General features: G+C 42.9%; 1 protein-coding gene across 4 annotated transcripts in view; it reads left to right on the forward strand.

Annotated features, from left to right (window-relative positions):
* Nucleotides 1-19,901, forward strand: part of PLEKHM1 (pleckstrin homology and RUN domain containing M1) — a 78,013-nt gene that overhangs the window by 32,994 nt on the left and 25,118 nt on the right. For all 4 annotated transcript variants that reach the window (XM_033918224.1, XM_033918226.1, XM_033918225.1 and 1 more), the window contains 7 exons: nt 13-107; nt 1,640-1,887; nt 6,364-6,951; nt 8,836-9,304; nt 13,753-13,951; nt 14,629-15,483; nt 17,835-17,980. In XM_033918224.1, the coding sequence (XP_033774115.1) occupies nt 54-107; nt 1,640-1,887; nt 6,364-6,951; nt 8,836-9,304; nt 13,753-13,951; nt 14,629-15,483; nt 17,835-17,980 (2,559 nt within the window). In that variant the 5' untranslated portion in view covers nt 13-53. The remainder of the gene's footprint in view (nt 1-12; nt 108-1,639; nt 1,888-6,363; nt 6,952-8,835; nt 9,305-13,752; nt 13,952-14,628; nt 15,484-17,834; nt 17,981-19,901) is intronic.

Consider the following 19,901-nt stretch of genomic DNA (forward strand, 5'->3'; position numbering starts at 1 on the left):
GCCCTCTTCTAGGTGACATGTAATCAAGTAACAAGGCAGCCACAGGAGGTGAAATGCTGTCTACGCACATGCCTGAAAATGGGTTGGACCCCAAAGAAGTAAAGCAGGTGAGAAGGGATGGCCACAGCTTTCCTCCAGTGAAATGAGAGCATTGCTTCTGGAACCTTCCGGCAAAGGTCAGAGCACATGGTCTCCTGTTACCAGTGCAAGGCCATAAAATTAATCCAGTGCTCAGTCTCCTGCCCATACTAGTTCAATCCCCCAAAACGTCTGCCAGCCATTGTAAAGAAGTAGCAGCATGAAGCAGAAACACGCAGGGTTTGTTCTGCCCTCAAAAAAACGCCACTAAACCACCAGGCCTTCGCCAATTTGATTTCAGCAGGAACCAAAGATCCTGGGTTCGGTCGGGCTCTAATAGAAATATGACAAAAGATAGACATAATCAGAAATGAGGGGACACACTTCAAATAGCAATTACCTAAAAAATATTGTGTGATGTTCCAGTTCCCTTCCTGCTACAGGAATGGTCCTTTAATAATTAAAGTATTAAAGCAGCCTCAAAGGCAGCCTTGACAGTTTTTAAACACTATGGACCTCTTCTGTTAAACTGCACTAACAGCTTTTAGTGCGGTGAGCCGCGCTGAATGGCCTGCGCGGCTCCTGACGCTCATATGAACGTCTATGAGCGTAGGGAGCAGTGTGGGCCATTCAGCGCGGCCCTCTGCGCTACAAACTGCTAGTGCAGTTTAATAGAAGAGAGGGTATGTTATCAAGGAGCGCATAATCCTATCCTTCATTTAAAAAACCCTACTAAAATAGTAGGAAAAATATACCACTAAAGTACCCCCAAAAAACTGGTAACACAAAACCAACAAGAAAGGTAGGACACTCCTATAACCAGGAAAGAGATACTATCATGTGGAAAAGTTCTCAAAAAAGAAGACCAAAAAAATGGGAAAAAAAACAAAAAAGACCTGAAATTGTGGCCAAAGAACATCCAACCCGTCAACTGTATGACTTATCCACACCGGACGCTTCTGTACCACTTAGCAATGATGCAGTCCTCAGCTTTAGCCGTGTAGGCCCACTCACAAACTGTTCACCAATCTTACATAATAAAGTCTTGACTTCCAAATCCAGCAAAGAAACTGAATATTTCACAGCCGCCGGGAACCACCTCAAGCTCGGCGTTCCATTTAACACCGCTGCCGTCCTTTCGCGCCACCCATACTCTCTCACGCCACAGCTCTCAACCACATTCATAACAATTACTCTCATATGTCGACTCTCATCTTCTGTTCCACAATCTCGACAAGGGCCACTTGTTTCGAGGGACTAGCCCGCTGGGCCAGGAGACAGATATTTGAGAGCTTGTTCCAAACTAAAATGGATCCAAATTTTCAACGGAAGCATTTGCTCTGACTAGAATATCACACATTATTTACACACTATTTGTTTTAGGTAAAAGATATAGATGCTCATATATGATTTTTGAACTTTTACCACACCATAGGAGATCAGCTGGAGTCTGTGTCATTGTACAGGGAAGTTACTTGGGCAGCAGAGTGTAGATCAGATCAGACAAGTTGTGAGGCAGAGCAGTCATAGTCTGTTTTTGTTTTTTTTTCTTGACACATAGTGGATAAAAAGAAAGCTGGCCGGCTCTCTGAAGGCACTCCAGATCCGCTACATTACTTCTGACACCATCATCAGCAGTGATGACAGTGATGCCAATGCCCTGTGCTGTGCCCTGGAAGCCGTGTTCCTACATGGACTGAGAGCAAAGCACATAAAAACCGAGGCCGGAGGAAGAGGCCGGAAGATAGGTAATCGGATTGCCCTGCCCCAACCAGTCTTCTGGACGTTGCTGAAGAGTATCACTCACAGGCCAGTATGCTTATCAAGTCTTTCAATGAATTTTTAAATTCTTTTTGACAGCAGCACTTAAAGGTTTGAAATCATTTCCATGAATGTAGACTTTTTCATCTTAAAAATATTTATTGAAAACAAACTAAGTACTGGAAAAAATGTGGGTATCGTAAAAGTAATAGGTTATTTCAGATGTCTTCTGTGACGACAAGAACCCACTCTCCATTTTATTCTAAGGCTTCTTCCGGGGACCATATTCTCAGGTGCCTTGGAAAGAGCCCAACAGAAGGCTTCACCACTATCATCCTGGCATCAAAGGCAGGTGTTGCATTTGGATACTTGCTTCAGTGGCTTTGGTAATGTTCAATTCAAGATGACTGTGTTTTGTAGCACCTCAGCAGGCTAAATTGGAGGTGTGGGAGACCGGGGAGACAATGCAGGTTCAGCATTGCTAAACATTGGTGTTTGGTACCTTTAAGGCACTTCAGAAATACCGTAGACTCTCAGTTAACTGGCACCCATGGGGATTGATAGATGCTGGATAAATGTAGTTCCTGGTTACTTGAGAGTTACTATTAAAAAATAGGCCTACCCAATACTATACTACTATAGACAAACTACTGGACATGTGGTAGGCAAAGCATGGGCATAATCGGGTATGGCGTGCCAGGTTTACACTTAAATTTCCGCCCCAAGTTGATTTTATTCTCATTTTTATTTAAAGTATTACAGTATTTCTTTGATTTTCCTGGTTGCTTGAGTTCTGGTTATCAGAGAGTTTACTGTGTTTCTTTTCAGCATATGCCTAATTCTATGCTGACTGGTTCTGTAGCTCAAGTTAGTTAGTTTATAATACTGCCCATTGATAGTCATCAGGGTGGTTTATAATTTTAAAAAATAGTATGCAAGAAAAAGGAAATAGTGCTTAAATAATTCACATGAAGCTGGATGTATGTTGGCTCAATAGCTTCCGCCTTCCTATCTGAACTTCAGTATCAAAACTGAGATCTTAACATATTTTTCGCTCCATAAGATGCACCTGACCATAAGATGCACCCACCTGTAGAGAAGGAAAAACCAAGAAAAAAAATTCTGACCCAAATGGTGTTCCCTGTACCCTGTCCCCACTCTGGTGGTCTAGTAGTAGGCTGGGAAAGGGTTCAGTGGTAGGCATGTCTAATGGTAGGCACATCTAGTGGCAGTCAGCCTGCCAGCTCCCAGCCAGCTAGTCAGCCCCAACGCAACCATACAAGCCAGCCAGTCAGCCCCCAGCCAGTCCCAAGGCAGCCAGCCAACTAGCCAACCCACCCCAAGCCAACCAGCCCCCAGTCAACCCCACTAGCCAGCCAGTCCCAAGCCAGCCCGCCATTCGAAAGGCAGGCAGGCAACCCTCTTCTCCCCTCCCCCCCCCGGTACTTTTTTTGGCATCCTCGCAGTCCAGCGCGCTTTCTGCCCTCCTGTCTCGGTTCCCCTGATCTCTTCCGTCAGCGGCACAGCGGTGCACGATGCAGGCGTGTGCTTTTTGTGTGCCTGCTTGGTCCCAAGATTCTCTGTGAGGGTGAGATCCACAAGGCCTTGAGCATGCGCAGATGCTCAAGGCCCAGCAGCAGCCCAGCAGAAAACTGGCGTCAGGCACTTTCTAACACCGGCGGCGCATGGGTAAGGACAGGGCCGGTCAGTGGGGGAGGAGGAGGAGGCGATCGCGAAGGGAGGGAGCAGCGCCGGTGGCCTCGGAGGGGGGAGAAATACTGCCGGTTCCTGGGGTCGGTGCAGGGCATTCGGATTCCAAAGCAGAGATCGGATTCTGGGACAAAATTTGCTTGAATTTTTAGTTCGGATTCCAAGTTGTTCGAGTTCTGGGGCATTCAGATTCGGAGGTACCACTGTATTTTTAATGAGAATAATAAAGGGCAGACTGGCTGGCCCATTAGGTCTTTATCTGCCATCATTTACTATGTTACTTAGGGCTCCTTTTACAAAGGTGCGTTAGGGCCTTAACGCGCTAAATTGTTGCACGCGCTAGATCTTAACGTCAGCATTGAGCTGGCGTTAGTTCTAGAAGCATAGCGTGGGTTTAGCGTGCGCTAAAATCGCTAGCGCACCTTAGTAAAAGGAGCCCTTAGGCAGAACTGGATGGCAGAACGTGTTTAAATTATAGTATTTTATAATTGAATGTGTTCTGGTTAATATCTAAGTATGCGTGACCGCCTGAAAAACACAGAGGAGTAGTGCGTCAAACAGTTTCCTGCTACGTGAGCCTTTTTGCAGCCCTGAAGAAGTGGCACGTCAGCCACAAAGCGATCGTAGGCTTGGCTGCACATAGTTTTTCCTGAACTTGCAGTTTACGTTTGTAGTTGCTGCTAGCACAGCGGAATTAGAAAAGAGAGCTCGGATCTGAAAATGGGATGAAATGAAGTTTGGAGGGAAGAATGTCGATTATGCGTGTTAAGATCGGAGCATCTGTGGCTGGTGTAGAGTTATGGAATGCCCTGCCTGGTATTTTGCGATTCTGTTTTGGGAGGATGAACTTTAAGAAAATGCTGAAAAAGCAATTATTTGCCAATGCCTTCCTATGCTAATGCTTATTCCTCTGCTAATATCCTCTTTAGATTTCCCTGTCAGTAATGTATGATTTAAAGCAGGGGTCTCAAGGTCCCTCCTTGAGGGCCGCAATCATAGAAACATAGAAAGATGACGGCAGAAAAGGGCTACAGCCCACCAAGTCTGCCCACTCTACTGACCCACCCCCTTACTAGGCCTCTGTAGGGATCCCACGTAGATGTCCCATTTATTCTTAAAGTCAAGCACGCTAGTGGCCTTGGTCACCTGCTCCGGAAGCTTGTTCCAGCGACCCACCACTCTTTCCGTGAAAAAGTACTTCCTGGCATCACCCTTAAATTTCCCTCCTCTGAGTTTGAGCGGATGCCCTCTAGTGGCCGAGGGTCCCCTGAGTAGGAAGATGTCATCTTCCACCTCGACACGACCTGTGATGTACTTAAACATCTCTATCATGTCCCCTCTCTCTCTGCGTTCCTCCAGAGTGTAGAGCTGCAATTTGTTCAGTCTCTCTTCGTACGAGAGACCCTTGAGCCCCGAGATATTTCTAGTGGCCATCCGCTGAACCGACTCGACTCTAAGCACATCTTTGCGGTAATGTGGCCTCCAGAACTGCCCACAGTACTCCAGATGAGGTCTCACCATGGTTCTGTACAGTGGCATTATGACCTCAGGTTTCCTGCTGACGAAGCTTCTATTGATACATCCCATCATTTGTCTTGCCTTGGATGATGCTTTTTCTACCTGATTTGCAGCCTTCATGTCTGCACTGATGATCACTCCCAAGTCTCGTTCTATTGTCGTCCTAGCTAATGCTTCTCCATTTAAGGTGTAAGTTTTGCACGGATTCCTGCTACCGAGGTGCATGACCTTACATTTCTTAGCGTTGAAGCCTAACTGCCATGTCGAGGTTTTCAGGATTTCCCCAAGGAATATGCATTGAAAGCAGTGCATGCACATAGATCTCATGCATATTCATTGGGGAAATCCTGAAAACCCGACTGGATTCCGGCCCTCAAGGAGGGACTTTGAGACCCCTGATTTAAAGCATGTTGTATTTCTGAATTGATGGTATTAGACATGCTTTGCATGCTAACGTGAATTGACGTGGCTATCTACCCTAGAATTGATCATTTGATTTGATTTTTATGAGGTTTTGCCTTGATTTTTTGATATTTTATATCGGGGGGATGTCTATGATGTTGTCCAGACATGTCTATGTTAAATGTGGAAATCGTAGGGAAACAAGATTTCATGTATGTGACTTGGAAACCGCATAGTTGTATGCGGTATATACATTTTTAAATAAATGATTCATTCTCATGTTTTTCTTTTTGCACTTCGCTAGATATATATATAGTAGCCAGAAAAGTTTTTTCTGCCTATGATGGATGGATGGTTAGGTGTTTTTTCCCCCCCCCCCCCCCCTCCTGTATAACTGAGGCTTTTTCTTTCATTGGCTTTCATATGGTATCAGAGTCAGTGCTTGTTGCTGGGTGTTCAGTTCTCTTTTCGGGAGATTTTGTAAGCAGTATTTAGATTGACTATACCCCATTTCCTCCTTTTCAAGTTTTTGTATGGTAAATATAAGCGCAAGGTCCAGCTCTCTTGCACTAGTAAAGAAACGTAGGTAGCTTCTTTTCTTTAGAATAATTGCCTGCTTACCCTCTTATCCCAGGTGCCATGTTGTATGTTGCTTTTCAGCAATTGCTGACACTCACTTTCCAGAGGAGCAGGGCCCTGACCAGAATATGAACCTAGCTCCTCTGAGTGGAAGCGCAAAGCACAGAATTGGTTCAATTATCCGTCCATAGGTACTGCTGTGAAGCGATGCTGACCACTTGTCCTCCTTCACCCTGAATAAGCACTCTTAATGCTGTTACAATGAGTGTTATGTTATTCCTGTACTGATTAATGTCCATTTGCTTTCTTTAACAGAGATGTGATTACAGAATTGGAACGCTTAAGTTTTATTCACACGGATGTGGGTCGCTGCCGTGCCTGGCTCAGGCTGGCTCTGAATGACTGCCTGATGGAGTGTTATTTCATCTCACTGCTGCGAGAGAGGTTCTGGCTCTCAGAGTATTACCAGCCAGCGGCTCTGCTGCTGGATCCGGAGGAATGTGAAGTGATCCTGAGCTACCTGCAGGGGTTATCCTCCTTGTCCTTCGAATTGTCCTACAAGTCAGCTGTGTTGAATGAGTGGACGGTGTCTCCACTGTCCCTCTCTGGCCTGTGTCCTGGCTGTGAGTTCTTAGAGCCTTGTAAGGAATCCTGGGACTCTGTTTCCCAGTCCTCGGGATCAGATGAAGTGGAACCCCAGGCCAGCATTTTGTATGACGACAGGTGCAGGAACAAACTGAGCTGCTCCACGCTGAGCCTGGACACCAGCAGCTCATCCCAGCTGTCTTCCAGTGTGGGCTCGGATGGACCCCCTCAGACCAGCAGTAACAGGAGTTGCCGGACAAATGTTCTCTCTAACTTGGGAAGTACGGACACCATAGATTCTGAGAAATCCTTGCAAGAGTAAGTAGCGTCCCAGAACAATTAATAATACCTATCTTGACGTGATTGATAATGAGATCACTAGTGTCTTCATTCTCCATTTTAGAGATGTCATAAAACCAAAAAAGGTTCAAGAGCCTTATATTCAGCACTGCCTAACCTAATAGGAGATGCTTTTACCCAAATAAGTAGAACTGACTAGGTCATACCCAGATTTTCAATAGCACTGAAAATTCTGGCAGACAGCTGCACAGTTATTTGATTTGTGTCTGGGGGGAGCTGGGAGTTACTCAGGCACTATTGATATCCAGTGATGATGCTCAGATAACACAGGAAATCTGTGAAATCTGATTTGTAAGACAAATAAGCTTGAGAAACCTCTTTTGTGAATTCTTCCTCTTACCAAATGTTTAAGGAAGCCTGTGAAATCTCTTTTGTATGACAATTTTAGCTAAAGAAACCCAGCCATTTATATTTCATCGGCGTCTGGCAGATTCTCTTTGTTGTAAACCGCTCTGAACTTTTAAGGCAGGGGTGTCCAATGTCGGTCCTTGAGGGCCGCAATCCAGTCGGGTTTTCAGGATTTCCCCAATGAATATGCATGAGATCTATGTGCATGCACTGCTTTCAATGCATATTCATTGGGGAAATCCTGAAAACCCGACTGGATTGCGGCCCTCGAGGACCGACATTGGACACCCCTGTTTTAAGGTATAGCGGGTTATAAATAAATTATTATTATACAATTTTATGACGGCAAACAGACTGTCCCGCGTTAACTTGGTAGCTATCTGGGTACTGCCATTGAATATCAAGAGGGACCAGGGTAAAACCTGTCAGCTGCCTTGTGCCCAGATATATTCAATGCTGGTATCCAGATTGAGGCCAGCGGTAAATAGCCAGCTCTAGTTTAACCAGTGGTGACAAGCACTTAAAGAAATGCTGACTGAATACTAGCCTCTAAATTCCTTTGTCTGTTGTTCCCAGTTGTTTAGTCAGCAACAAATCAAACAGCACCTTTCTGTTTGCGCATGAGGAAGCTGCTTTCTGACAGACTCAGCATCCTGGGAAGCCATTCTTACTATTCTATTGCTGCTCAAATCTAGGGAAGTTACTCGGCTATGGCTCATGTAATCTTCATATTATAAAGAGGATTACAATGAGAGCTATAAATTAAAGAACTAAGGCCGGTATTGGACAGATCTGCAATGTCTTTGTCCCATATATGGTGATTTGGTGTAGGATGGGCTGGGGTAAGCATCAATGTGAATTCCACTAATATGGAACAGGAGGATATTACTGGCCAGACTTTACGGTAGATATCCTGCAAACAACAGGATGGTTGGATAGGCTTCAGTGAGCTTGGACGGCAACTTCAGCATTTGGAACCTGGGATAATACCAGACTTTACTGTCTACAGCCCAGAAATATCAAAGAAGAGACAAGTTAATCTAATCATGTATTTTCTAATGGGTATAAGTTATGCACAGACTGGATGGACCGTTCAGGTCTTTATCTGCCGTCATTTACTATGTTATTATATATAGTCCAGTTAGTTTAAGATCAATTTCAGGGAAAATTCAGCAGCCAGGCCATTTAAATTTACAAGGTAAGGAAATGAACAGGTGAGAACAAATTTAACCTTATAAAATACCTCTTTTAAAGTTCAAGGTGGATAAAAAAATTGAATCATAAACACAGTAAATCAAATTACACAGTGCAAAATAAAACATTTCTTCTATAAAATCTTATTACAAATTCTGCAAAACAAAATCTTAAGCTTCACTGAACTGGATGTCCTGTGCTTCCTGGGAATTCATATGGGGAAATAGCTAAATAATGATTCTACATTATCTGTATTTGATTAATCAATCTGGTTATTTTGTTTATCTGACTTGGTTTTAGGGTCCTGAAGGAGTACAGCAAAGCATGCCAAATCTCCGATCCGGTACAGGATTCCATAGACTCGGTCCAGGTTGATCCCAGCCAGCCAGTGGAGGCACTGGATGTGGAATCTGTCCCTCCAGACACAACTGCAAACACCTCCTCTCTACAACTACCAGCTAGAACCTCCCAAAATCCAGGAAATTCAGAACTTGTTTCCACCGAGACTGAAACCTACCCTGGTAACATAGACAAGCTAGCTACAAACTCCGGGAGCCTATCTTCTGCTTCTCCCATATTTGGAACATGTTTGGTATCGGAGCAGCTGGTGGAACATGTGGCAGGGCCTGAGTGGAGACTTAGCCACAATAATGCTGTACCAGCTCTCAAGGAAAGAGAAGCAGCCTGGGCAGAGAACGGAAGTGAGAAATGTTCTACGAGCAATGTCTTTCTGACAAAATCCTACTCTTCCCCAGCTCCGTCTTTACCAGTAAGTTCACCAGCTCTTAGCAGAACAATGTGCATGCCAGGAAAGCCTGGTTTCCAAGTTTTATTTAGAATTTGATACAACGCTTATAAAAATTTCTAAGTGATTTACATTGGTAAAAATGAGAACATATAAGGACAGACGTAGACCATAACTTACTTGGACTCGTGGAAAGAAGGGTGGAACTACAATTTGTTATAGGAAAGAAGACCAATTAAGGGAAAAACATTTAGGTAGGGAATTAAAAGCTGCCAAAAATAGGGCTAAATGAGGGAAGTTGCAAAACTATGATTGTACGGAAAAAAAATCAGCTGATTTATCTAAGCACATTAATTCCCAAAGACGTCTGTATAGCCCAGTGGTCTCAACCTCACGGCCTGGGGGCCACATGTGGCCCGCCAGGTACTGTTTTGAGGCCCTCAGTATGTTTATCATAATCACAAAAGTAAAATAAAACCATTTCTTGATCATATGTCTCTTTAGCAATAAATGACAATATTATTATTAAGACTCAGCCAAAAGGAAAGATTTATAAACTATAAAGAGTTTTACCTCATGAAAAAATGGCAGCCATTTTTGTTGATGGCCCTGCACAGGACAGGAGTGTTGAAAGATTGCTCCTGCCCCGCTTCACCGCTAGGCCACTTGGTACACTGTAGAGAGGTCCAGGAGGTGCGGGGGGGGTGGGGGGAGGGGGTGGTAGGTCGGTCACAGTAAGTCCTTAATAGCAACGGCAAACGTTACATCTTCCATAAATCTTAATCCGTTTCTCTCCCTCTCCCTGTAACTTCATTGAGTGTCCCCTAGTCTTTGTAATTTTGATGGAGTAAAAATTGATCCACTTGTATCCGGTCTGCACCACTCAGGATTTTCTAGGCTTTAGTCATCTCTCCCCTCAGCTGTCTCTTTTCCATGCTGAAGAGCCCTAACCTCTTTAGTCTTTCCTTATACGAGAGGAGTTCTATCCACTTTATCATCTTGGTCGCTCTTCTTTGAACCTTTTCTAGTGCCGCTATATCTTTCTTGAGGTAAGGAGACCAGAATTGAATGCAATACTCCAGGTGAGGTCACACCATAGGCATTATAACATTCTTAGTCTTGTTAACCATCCCTTTTTAAATAATTCCTAGCATCTTGTTTGCTTTTTTGGCCACCACACATTGGGCAGAAGGTTTCATTGTATTGTCAGCAATGACACCCAGATCCCTTTCTTGGGCGCTAACCCCCATGGTGGACCCTAGCATCCGGTAACTGTGATTTGGGTTATTCTTCCCAATATGCATTACTTTGCATTTGTCCACATTAAATTTCATCTGCCATTTGGACGCCCAGTTATCCAATTTCCTAAGGTCTGCCTGCAATTTTTCAAAATCCGCATGCATTTTAACAACTTTGAACAGTTTAGTGTCATCTGCAAATTTAATCACCTCACTTGTCATTCCAATTTCTAGATCATTTATAAATAAGTTAAATAGCACCGGTCCCAGTACAGACCCCTGCGGCACTCCACTGTTTACGCTCCTCCATTGAGAAAAATAACCATTTAACCCTACCCTCTGTTTTCTATCCGATAACCAATTCCTACCCATGACTTTTTAATTTTCTCTCGAAGCCTTTCATGAGGAACTTTTCCAAATGCTTTATGAAAATCTAGAAACACTACATCAATCGGCTCACTTTTTAGCCACATGTTTGTTCACACCTTCAAAGAAATCAACCAAATTGGTGAGACAAGATCTTCATTGGCTGAAGCCATGCTGACTCTGTATCATTAAATCATGTTTGTCTACGTGTGCCACGGTTTTATTTTAATTGTTTCACTATTTTTCCCGGCACTGAAGTCAGGCTTACTAGTCTGTAATTTCCCGGATCTCCCCTGGAATTCTTTTTAAAAATCAGCGTAACATTGGCCACCCTCCAATCTTCAGGTACTACATACAATTTTAGCAACAGGTTACAGATCACTAGCAGCAGGTCAGCAATTTTATGTTTGAGTTCTTTAAGTACCCTGGGATGTATACCATCTGGTCCAGGTGATTTATCACTTTTTAACTTGTCAATTTGCTTCGTACATCTTCCAGTACATTTCTTTGTCTCATTTATTTTTTAAGAACAAAAATTTCTTCAGTGTCTCTGTGATAATACCATTAGCCCCGTATATCACAATATGGTTTATTTTTCATTGTAATAATAATAATAACAACAGGTTATATACCGTAGTACCGTGAAGTTCTATCAAAATTATTTAGCTGAACTTGTAGTGAAGCTTTTTGCTGGCCTCCCTCAGTCTGACAAGGTGCCCCATTTTGACTCTGTATTGGGACTCTCCGCGGCTCCAGCAGATTCTGTTTCCCAAGAATCTACATCCTCCTGGGACATCCAGGTTGGGATATTTACAGTTTCCTACAATTGTAAAGGTACCAGTCAGTACTCAGTAATACCCAAAACACAATTGGCAACAAATTCTTTTTCCCCTGGTAAGAATATGCCAAAAACTAAAGCTCAAATGAATGTTAGAAAAAAATATATAATAATAATAATAGGATGGTGTGTTTTAGAGCAAGTTCCCATACATTTTAATGGAGATAAGACCACCTATCTCTTAAGACGGGAAAACTTTTGGATTTTCTATTTGAAGGCTTATTCCCTCATGGATTTTATTTTTTTTTTCCCAGTTTTTACGCCTCCTTGTTTTGGGGGTTTTTCCTGACTTTTTTTACTTTGATGTCATTTTTCATGTCATCACGTTGAATGAGTGCGCTGCTTTCGTGAGGCCTCCTGGGCGTTTTAATCATCTCGGACACCATTGTTTTTTTCACTTTTCCTAAGCATTAGTTTGATTGCGCTAAGCTCTGGTGGATTATGCCTACAGGATTTATGGTTGCCTGTTGCTTCAGTATGAACTAGCTTCTTTTGCATCTCATCTTATCGGCACTTTAATCTCCGCTCCTGACGATGATACCGAAACGGGGCTTTGTCGAGTGGTGATGACAAACTTTTGATGGGATTTAGCTAACTTTTTTTATTAACAGCTACAGCTTTTCAATGACTTTTTAATGTTAGCACTTTGCATTTTAATGCTCCTTATGTAGATTTTTGATGAATTTTGATATTGGGAGATTAAAACGTTCTTACTTCTTTTTTTCCACGTGGTTTGAATTTATGCCAATGGGTTGTGGATTTTTTTGCACTAACAAATTTAAATATTGGACATAATGATGTACAGGGCAGGTCTTAGTTAGTCCTTGGGCTCCTTTTACTAAGGTGCGTTAGCGTTTTTAGCGCACGCAGGAAATTACCGCCTGCTATGCTTCTAGAACTAACGCCAGCTCAATGCTGGCATTAAAGTCTAGTACACACGGCAATGTAATGCGCGCTATTCCACGCATTAAAGCCCTAACGCACCTTAGTAAAAGGAGCCCCTTGTGTCTGGTGCTTGTCACCTATGAGATCCTGCCCGGGGCTAAATCTTGTTTCAAACAATGAACTGTGCCTATACTGATGTCCTGTTGTTATTATTATATATTTTTTTCTAACATTCATTTGAGCTTTACTTTTGGGCATATTCTTACCAGGGGAAAAAGAAGTTGTTAATTGCATTTTGGATATTATTATTATTATTGGCAAATCTTTTGGGTTCTTTTTTGAAGCCAGTACTCAGTACCAGGTACTGCCTGAAAAAAATCTCTCTATATATGTGTATGTGTATCTATATAGATAGCTAGATAAATGGTTTATGGTTTATTTATTTGTAGATTTGTAGATAATTTATTAAACACTGACATATAAAACCATGAAAATTCAATTAAAAAAGTATAATGATAAAAAATACTGTGATAAAAATCAAACCGGACCCTACATGGTTTTATATGTCAGTGTTTAATAAATTATCTCCAGAACATCTGTAGCCACAATTTTTGTTTTTGTTTTCACCGGTGGATTGTTTTCACTGTGGATCATTGGGTCTCCCCATTTTGCTTTATTTATTTGTATCCCGCCTTCCCCAAAGCGGGTCACAATAGATACAAACTCATCTTCACAACAAACATAACAATCCATATACAGATTACCAACAATTTATTATTTATTTATTTAAAAATGTATATACTGCATACAACTATGCTGTTTCCATATCACATACATAAAATCTTGTTTCCTTTCGATTTCCACATATAACAATAAAATAAATTTAGCACATAGGGCAGAGGCCGGTAAACCCAAGAGCACTAGATTGCAGTAGGCAAGGCTAGATAGAATAATTGTCTGCAAAACAGTCTTAAACATACTATTAGACAGATATGGCATCAAAGGCAATCCACCACGACCCTCCGTGCAAATCCTTCACAGATTTCACAATCGTTGTGATGCTGGCGGGCAAATGTATATAGTGTTTTACAGATGTAAAATTTACAGACACAAGCCACTCTGATCCTCTGATTTTGTTTACCTAGAAAAGTAGAAGCTGGATTTCGGAAGATGATTTCCATCTTCCTCCTCCAGGGCAGCAGCAAGGTCGTGGCCCATCGGCAGCATTAATCAGTTCAAACACTGTACATGAAGAGAGCGTCTCCTCTGCAGAGACCAAGGGATCAAAGCCACCATCGGATCAGGAAAGCAAAAGCTTCAATGTTGTTCATCGCAGGCAGATAGGTATGTAAAATATTTTTTTTAAAAAACAACATAAAATCAATTTCTAGACCGTATAACCTTGCAGTTCTCTGCGGGTTACAAAAGACTAATAAAATGCGACAATTAGAGAATGAAGATGAAATTAATTGCCCAAGAACCTAGAAAACAAGTAGGTTTTCAAGTGTCTCCTAAATTCTAAATAGGAAAATGAAATGGTAAACATCTGCTTAAAATCTTTGTCTCAAACGGCAGCCTGATATGAGAGCATACGTTCGTGATATCTTTCCAAAATTGCAACCCTTCGCTGATGGATAAACAAATAAAGCTTGAGTTTTATGAGAGTACTTTTGAGTGGAAGCTGAAAATCAATCAAGTACAGTGGCGCTTGACCCATCAGGGCTCTATAATAAATACAACCCAACTTGGAAACAATACGAGCCTCGACCGGTAGCCAATGTAATTCCCAAAACAAAGGGGTGACATGATCAAACTTATTCAGTCCGAATATAAGCCGCTGCGGTGTTCTGTATAATTTGCAGCCTGGAAATAGTATTTTTTGACACCTGCCAAGTCGATAATATTAAAATAGTCGAGAAGTAGAAGAAGCAGTGTGGTAAATATGTTGTGTTTGAGTTTTGCATTTCCACAGAATCTGTTGAAGTTTCCTGTGATTAATTTATTGCCTGTGTTTTTGACAGGTCTCTCAAACCCCTTCCGGGGTCTGTTGAAATTGGGTAATTTAGAACGTCGTGGGGCCATGGGAATCTGGAAAGAATTCTACTGTGAGCTCTCGCCCTTTGAATTCCGCCTTTTTCTAAATGCTGAGGACCGGACCTGTACTGAGAACTGCTCCCTGCTCCGGTGTGAGGCAGTGGGGTCTGCACATGCCGATGGCCGCTTTGATCTGTTTTTCCCAAACAAAAAGCTGAACCTTCGAGCACCATCCCAGGATGAAGCTGAGGACTGGGTAGACAGATTGGAGGAGGCGCTGCAGAAATGTCGCCCCCAGCAGGAAGAGGTCTGGGAAGTCCTAAAGTTCCCAGAATCTGACAATAACACTATGAATTCAACTGGTTCTCCACTCATGTTTGACTGGCCTTCAGGGCTCTCTGTGGAACAGGATGCATTCAAGGAATCTGTTCTGTACATGAAAGTGGATCGGACCTGGAGCCATTTCATTTTCTCTTTGTCCTTGGAGGCTTTGAAGTGTTTTGTGGTGACGGACTGCACAAAGACCCTGTGCCAGGTCTACGGAATTGACATAATTCGAGATATCCTTCCAGATGCTAGCCTCGGCGGCCCTGCTTTCTTCAGAGTTGTAACCTCAAAGACCTCCTTGCGTCTACAAGCTGAGAGCGCCATGGAAGCCAAGGCCTGGCGGGAGCTGATTCGAGGTGCCTTGACATCTTATTTAGAGGCAGCCGATGAGCCGTTGAACATTGACTGGAGCAGGAGTTCACAGGTTGTGGTGAGAGAAGACAGTTCTCTGTTACAGTGCTTGACCCGAATACCCACAGAAAAAGGACTGGATTCTCAGAACTTCAAATGTGCAGGTAAAGTCCTCTATAATTGTAGGTAAACTTCCACAAACTTAGGTTTATGTTCAAGCTTTATCATGGTAATATTTCATATTGACCAGGTTTCTATAATCATCTGATCATGTTATTTTAGAATGTCCATCATATGATGCCATTCAAAAGGACTGAGATTTTGACTTGTGCAGTTACATCAAAGCTCTAGCATTGCTCTTGCAATTATGTAGTTTTCCAGTAATTCAGTTTTAAAGTTTTGTTTAATATGTATTTGATTTCTGTAGCACTATCCATGTCACTGTGAAGATTAGCACTTGTTTCTGTAATGGTATTGGCACTGGTTCATTGTAACCTCCTATCTGATTCGGCATCGGTGTACGTATCGATGTCCTTAGTGATAGTATAATACTGTAAAGATCAGCACTGGCATCCTTGTTGATGGAGCAGCCTTTTGGATATCCTAAATATGGGGATTTGGGATGTCTGTTATCTATTGAATTTCTGATGGAAAAGTTACACAATGGATGTTGTTTGAAAGGAGCCCAGTGTCCAACTAGTTTAACTGGTTACAACTGGCTCAACCCCAACATTTCTCATTTTACAGAAGAGTCCAACCCTCTTCTCCCAACGTCCTTTGGAATTTCCACCATATAACACCTTTTTTTTAAATTGCCTTTTTTATTTGACCAGCTTAATGTAGTTTATGATTAGCTCAGATCTGGGGTTATTTTTTTTTTTCCTTTATTCTTTGTTTTATTTCTACAATTACCTTGAAGAGTGGACTAACACAGCCACCATACTATTTCACTAAAACAAAATACTCATCCACATATAGAAGATCCCACTAACCCATGATCATGTTATTTTATTAGAGGCTAATCAAGATCCTGATTGGATCTAAGTATACCACATCTAGCGCTTTCCTTGATCCAATTTTGTGGTCAAAGAAATTAATCAGATTTGTCTGACAAGACCTGCCTCGATTGAATCCATGTTGCCTCGGGTCCTGTAGTCCATTGGATTCCAGATACTTCACTATTCTCTATTTTCCCTCTTTTCAATATGTTAAATTGGAATGTTATAGAAAATATTTATTTCAGGTTGTAGGACCCAGAGGATGTGGTAAGAGCAGTTAAAGTAGCTGATTTTTATAAAAGGTGTGGGCAAGTTCTGGAGGAAAAGTACATGGTCTGCTATTGTTATAGACATGGAGGAAGCCACTGCTTGCCGTGGATCAGTAATATGGAATGTTGCTACTATTTGAGTGTTTGCCAGGTACATGTGACCTGGATTGGCCACCGTGATGACGGGATACTGAGCTAGATGGACCATTGGTCTGACCCAGTAAGGCTATTCTTATGTTCTTACGTTGCTGTGGCATTCATGCAGAAGTATAGTCAAAATCTCTGGCAATGTCAGAATGAAACTTGGAATGCGATTGGAGCACCAAAATGAGGCTTGGAATGCCCAGATAGGCAGTTAGAACTCTGGATTGAGGCCTATGGTGATCAAACAGGATCTTCAATGCCCACCGTGAATGGATTTTTTTTTAACTGTTATAGTTCTTTTTGATGCTTTTATATTAACTTTTAGCATGTTCACAACATGATCTGCTTGTCAGCCCAAGTGATGTATGAAGGTTTTAAATAAACATAAACAGGGATTCTCAACCCAGACTTCGGGACACATCCAGCCAGTGAAGTTTTCAGGATACCCACTATGAATAGGGTTGCCAGATTTTTCTTTCAGAAAATACGGACCCCCTAGCCCCACCTCCAGGCCCGCCTAGTTTTGCCCATCCCCGCCCTAATCCCACCCCCCACTGCCTGTTCGTGTCGGGCAGGGAGGAAGTCCGCGCATGCACGGACGCTATGTGATAACGTCATCGCATGATGGCCACGCCTGCATGGACTTCCTCCCTGCCCGACACAGCTTTTCAAAACCCGGACAAAGTGCCGGGTTTTGAAAAGCCATCAGGACCCCTGGACATGTCCTCAAAAGGAGAACATGGTCGGAGAAATCCAGACATCTGGTAACCCTAACTATGTATATCTATGAGATAAATCTGGATGCAGTCGAGGTAGTGCATGTAGATTCATCTCGGGCATGTTCATTGCAGGTATCCTGAGGTCTGGGTTAAGAACCCCTGATCAAGCCTAATCCCAAACATCTTAGCAGTAAAAAGGTCAGTGTGGCATTTATGAATCTATAGGTAGAGGTTTATTCATGTGTTGGGGGAAGGGGTTGGGGGTGTGGGGGTTTATTGTGTGCACGTCATCAGGTTTTTCTCAAATTGTTGCTAGCCTGAGAGATTTATAATTGTGAAGGTGCAATCCTTTCTTATATCCTGTGCTTTGACTTTCCCCTTACAGGCTGCCCAAAGCAAATTGGCTTCTCTCTTGGGAAGGCCCGTCTTTGTGCCTTCTCTGGCCTTTATTATTGTGAAAGCTGCCACCAGGATGATGAGTCTGTTATTCCATCCAGAGTGATCCATAACTGGGACCTTGGCAAACGAGTGGTGAGTTGCCCCAATGCACCACCTCTGAGTCTTTGCATGTGCTGCCGATGGCAGAGCTTTCTGCACAACCCATGATCTGATCTGCTGTGCTGCTGTCTGTTTAGGCTTTATTAATGCACAATGAAAGCAGTCTTCAAAGTGATTTTTCTCAAAAATAAAGCATTTTGCATGCATTCATTTACTACCCGAAAGTCTCTGCTCTCAGTGTGCTTAAAAGTCTATGTGTTGGCTTATAGCTGTATTGAGTGGTATCCTGGGAGTATTTTAATGTTGTAGGAAAAAAGAAACATTTGCATAAATGGCATTTTCCAGTCTGCAGATGAGAGACAGCTGGAGTTTAAGTGCCCCATGAAGATGCCTCATTTGAATTTGGTTGGATAAGAATTACTGGCAGTCCCCAGGTTAAGAATGTTGGATTGGAAAGTGGCAAATGTTACGCCGATCTTCAAGAAAGGTTCGAGGGGAGATCCGGGAAACTACAGACCAGTGAGTCTGACTTCGATACCGAGAAAGATGGTAGAGGCGCTGATAAAGGACCGTTTCATTGATCACCTTGACAGACACAATCTAATGAGAACCAGCCAGCATGGATTCAACAAAGGAAGATCTTGCTTGACAAACTTACTGCACTTCTTCGAGGGAGCAAATAGGCAGATAGACAAGGGTGACCCAGTCGACATTGTATATCTGGATTTTCAGAAGGCGTTTGACAAGGTCCCGCATGAACGACTACTTCAAAAAATTGCGAGCCATGGAATTAAGAGTGATATATTCACATGGATTAAAAACTGGTTGGCGGATAGGAAACAGAGAGTGGGGGTAAATGGACAATACTCGGACTGGAAAAGAGTCACAATTGGAGTGCCGCAGGGTTCGGTGCTCGGGCCAGTGCTCTTCAACATATTTATAAACGACCTGGAAATTGGTATGATGAGCGAGGTGATTAAATTTGCGGACGATATAGAGTAATTCAGAATAGTGAGGACACAGAAAGATTGCTAAGACCTACAACGAGACATAAGCGTGCTCGAGGAATGGGCTGCGAAATGGCAAATGAGGTTCAACGTGGATAAGTGCAAGGTGATGCATGTTGGTAACAAAAATCTTATACATGAATACAGGATGTCTGGTGCAGTACTCGGAGAGACCCTCCAGGAAAGAGACTTGGGAGTACTTGTAAATAAATCAATGAAGCCGTCCATCCAATACGAGGTGGCGGCGAAAAAGGCGAACAGAATGCTTGGAATGATTAAGAAGGGGATCACAAACAGATCAGAGAAGGTTATCGTGCCGCTGTACCGAGCCATGACATGCCCCCACCTGGAATACTGCGTCCAACACTGGTTGCCGTACATGAGAAAGGACATAGTACTACTCAAAAGGGTCCAGAGAAGAGCGACAAAAATGGTTAAGGGACTGGAAGAGTTGCCGTACAGTGAGAAGCTAGAGAAACTGGGCCTCTTCTCCCTTGAAAAGAGGAGACTGAGAGGGGACATGATCGAAACATTCAAGATAATGAAGGGAATAAACTTAGTAGATAAAGACAGGTTGTTCACCCTCTCCAAGGTAGAGAGAACGAGAGGGCACTCTCTAAAGTTAAAAGGGGATAGATTCTGTACAAACATAAGGAAGTTCTTCTTCACCCAGAGAGTGGTAGAAAACTGGAACGCTCTTCCGGAGGCTGTTATAGGGGAAAACACCCTCCAGGGATTCAAGGCAAAGTTAGACAAGTTCCTGCTGAACCAGAACGTACGCAGGTAAGACTAGACTCAGTTATGGCACTGGTCTTTGACCTAAGGGCTGCTGGGGGAGCAGACTGCTGGGCACAATGGACCACCGGTCTGACCCAGCAGCGGCAATTCTTATGTACGTACGAACCGGGGGTCCTACTTCCCCCTTCCTGTGCCAATGTGCCCCTCAT

Source organism: Geotrypetes seraphini, chromosome 13 (assembly GCF_902459505.1).
Source record: "Geotrypetes seraphini chromosome 13, aGeoSer1.1, whole genome shotgun sequence".
Lineage (NCBI taxonomy): Eukaryota > Metazoa > Chordata > Amphibia > Gymnophiona > Dermophiidae > Geotrypetes > Geotrypetes seraphini.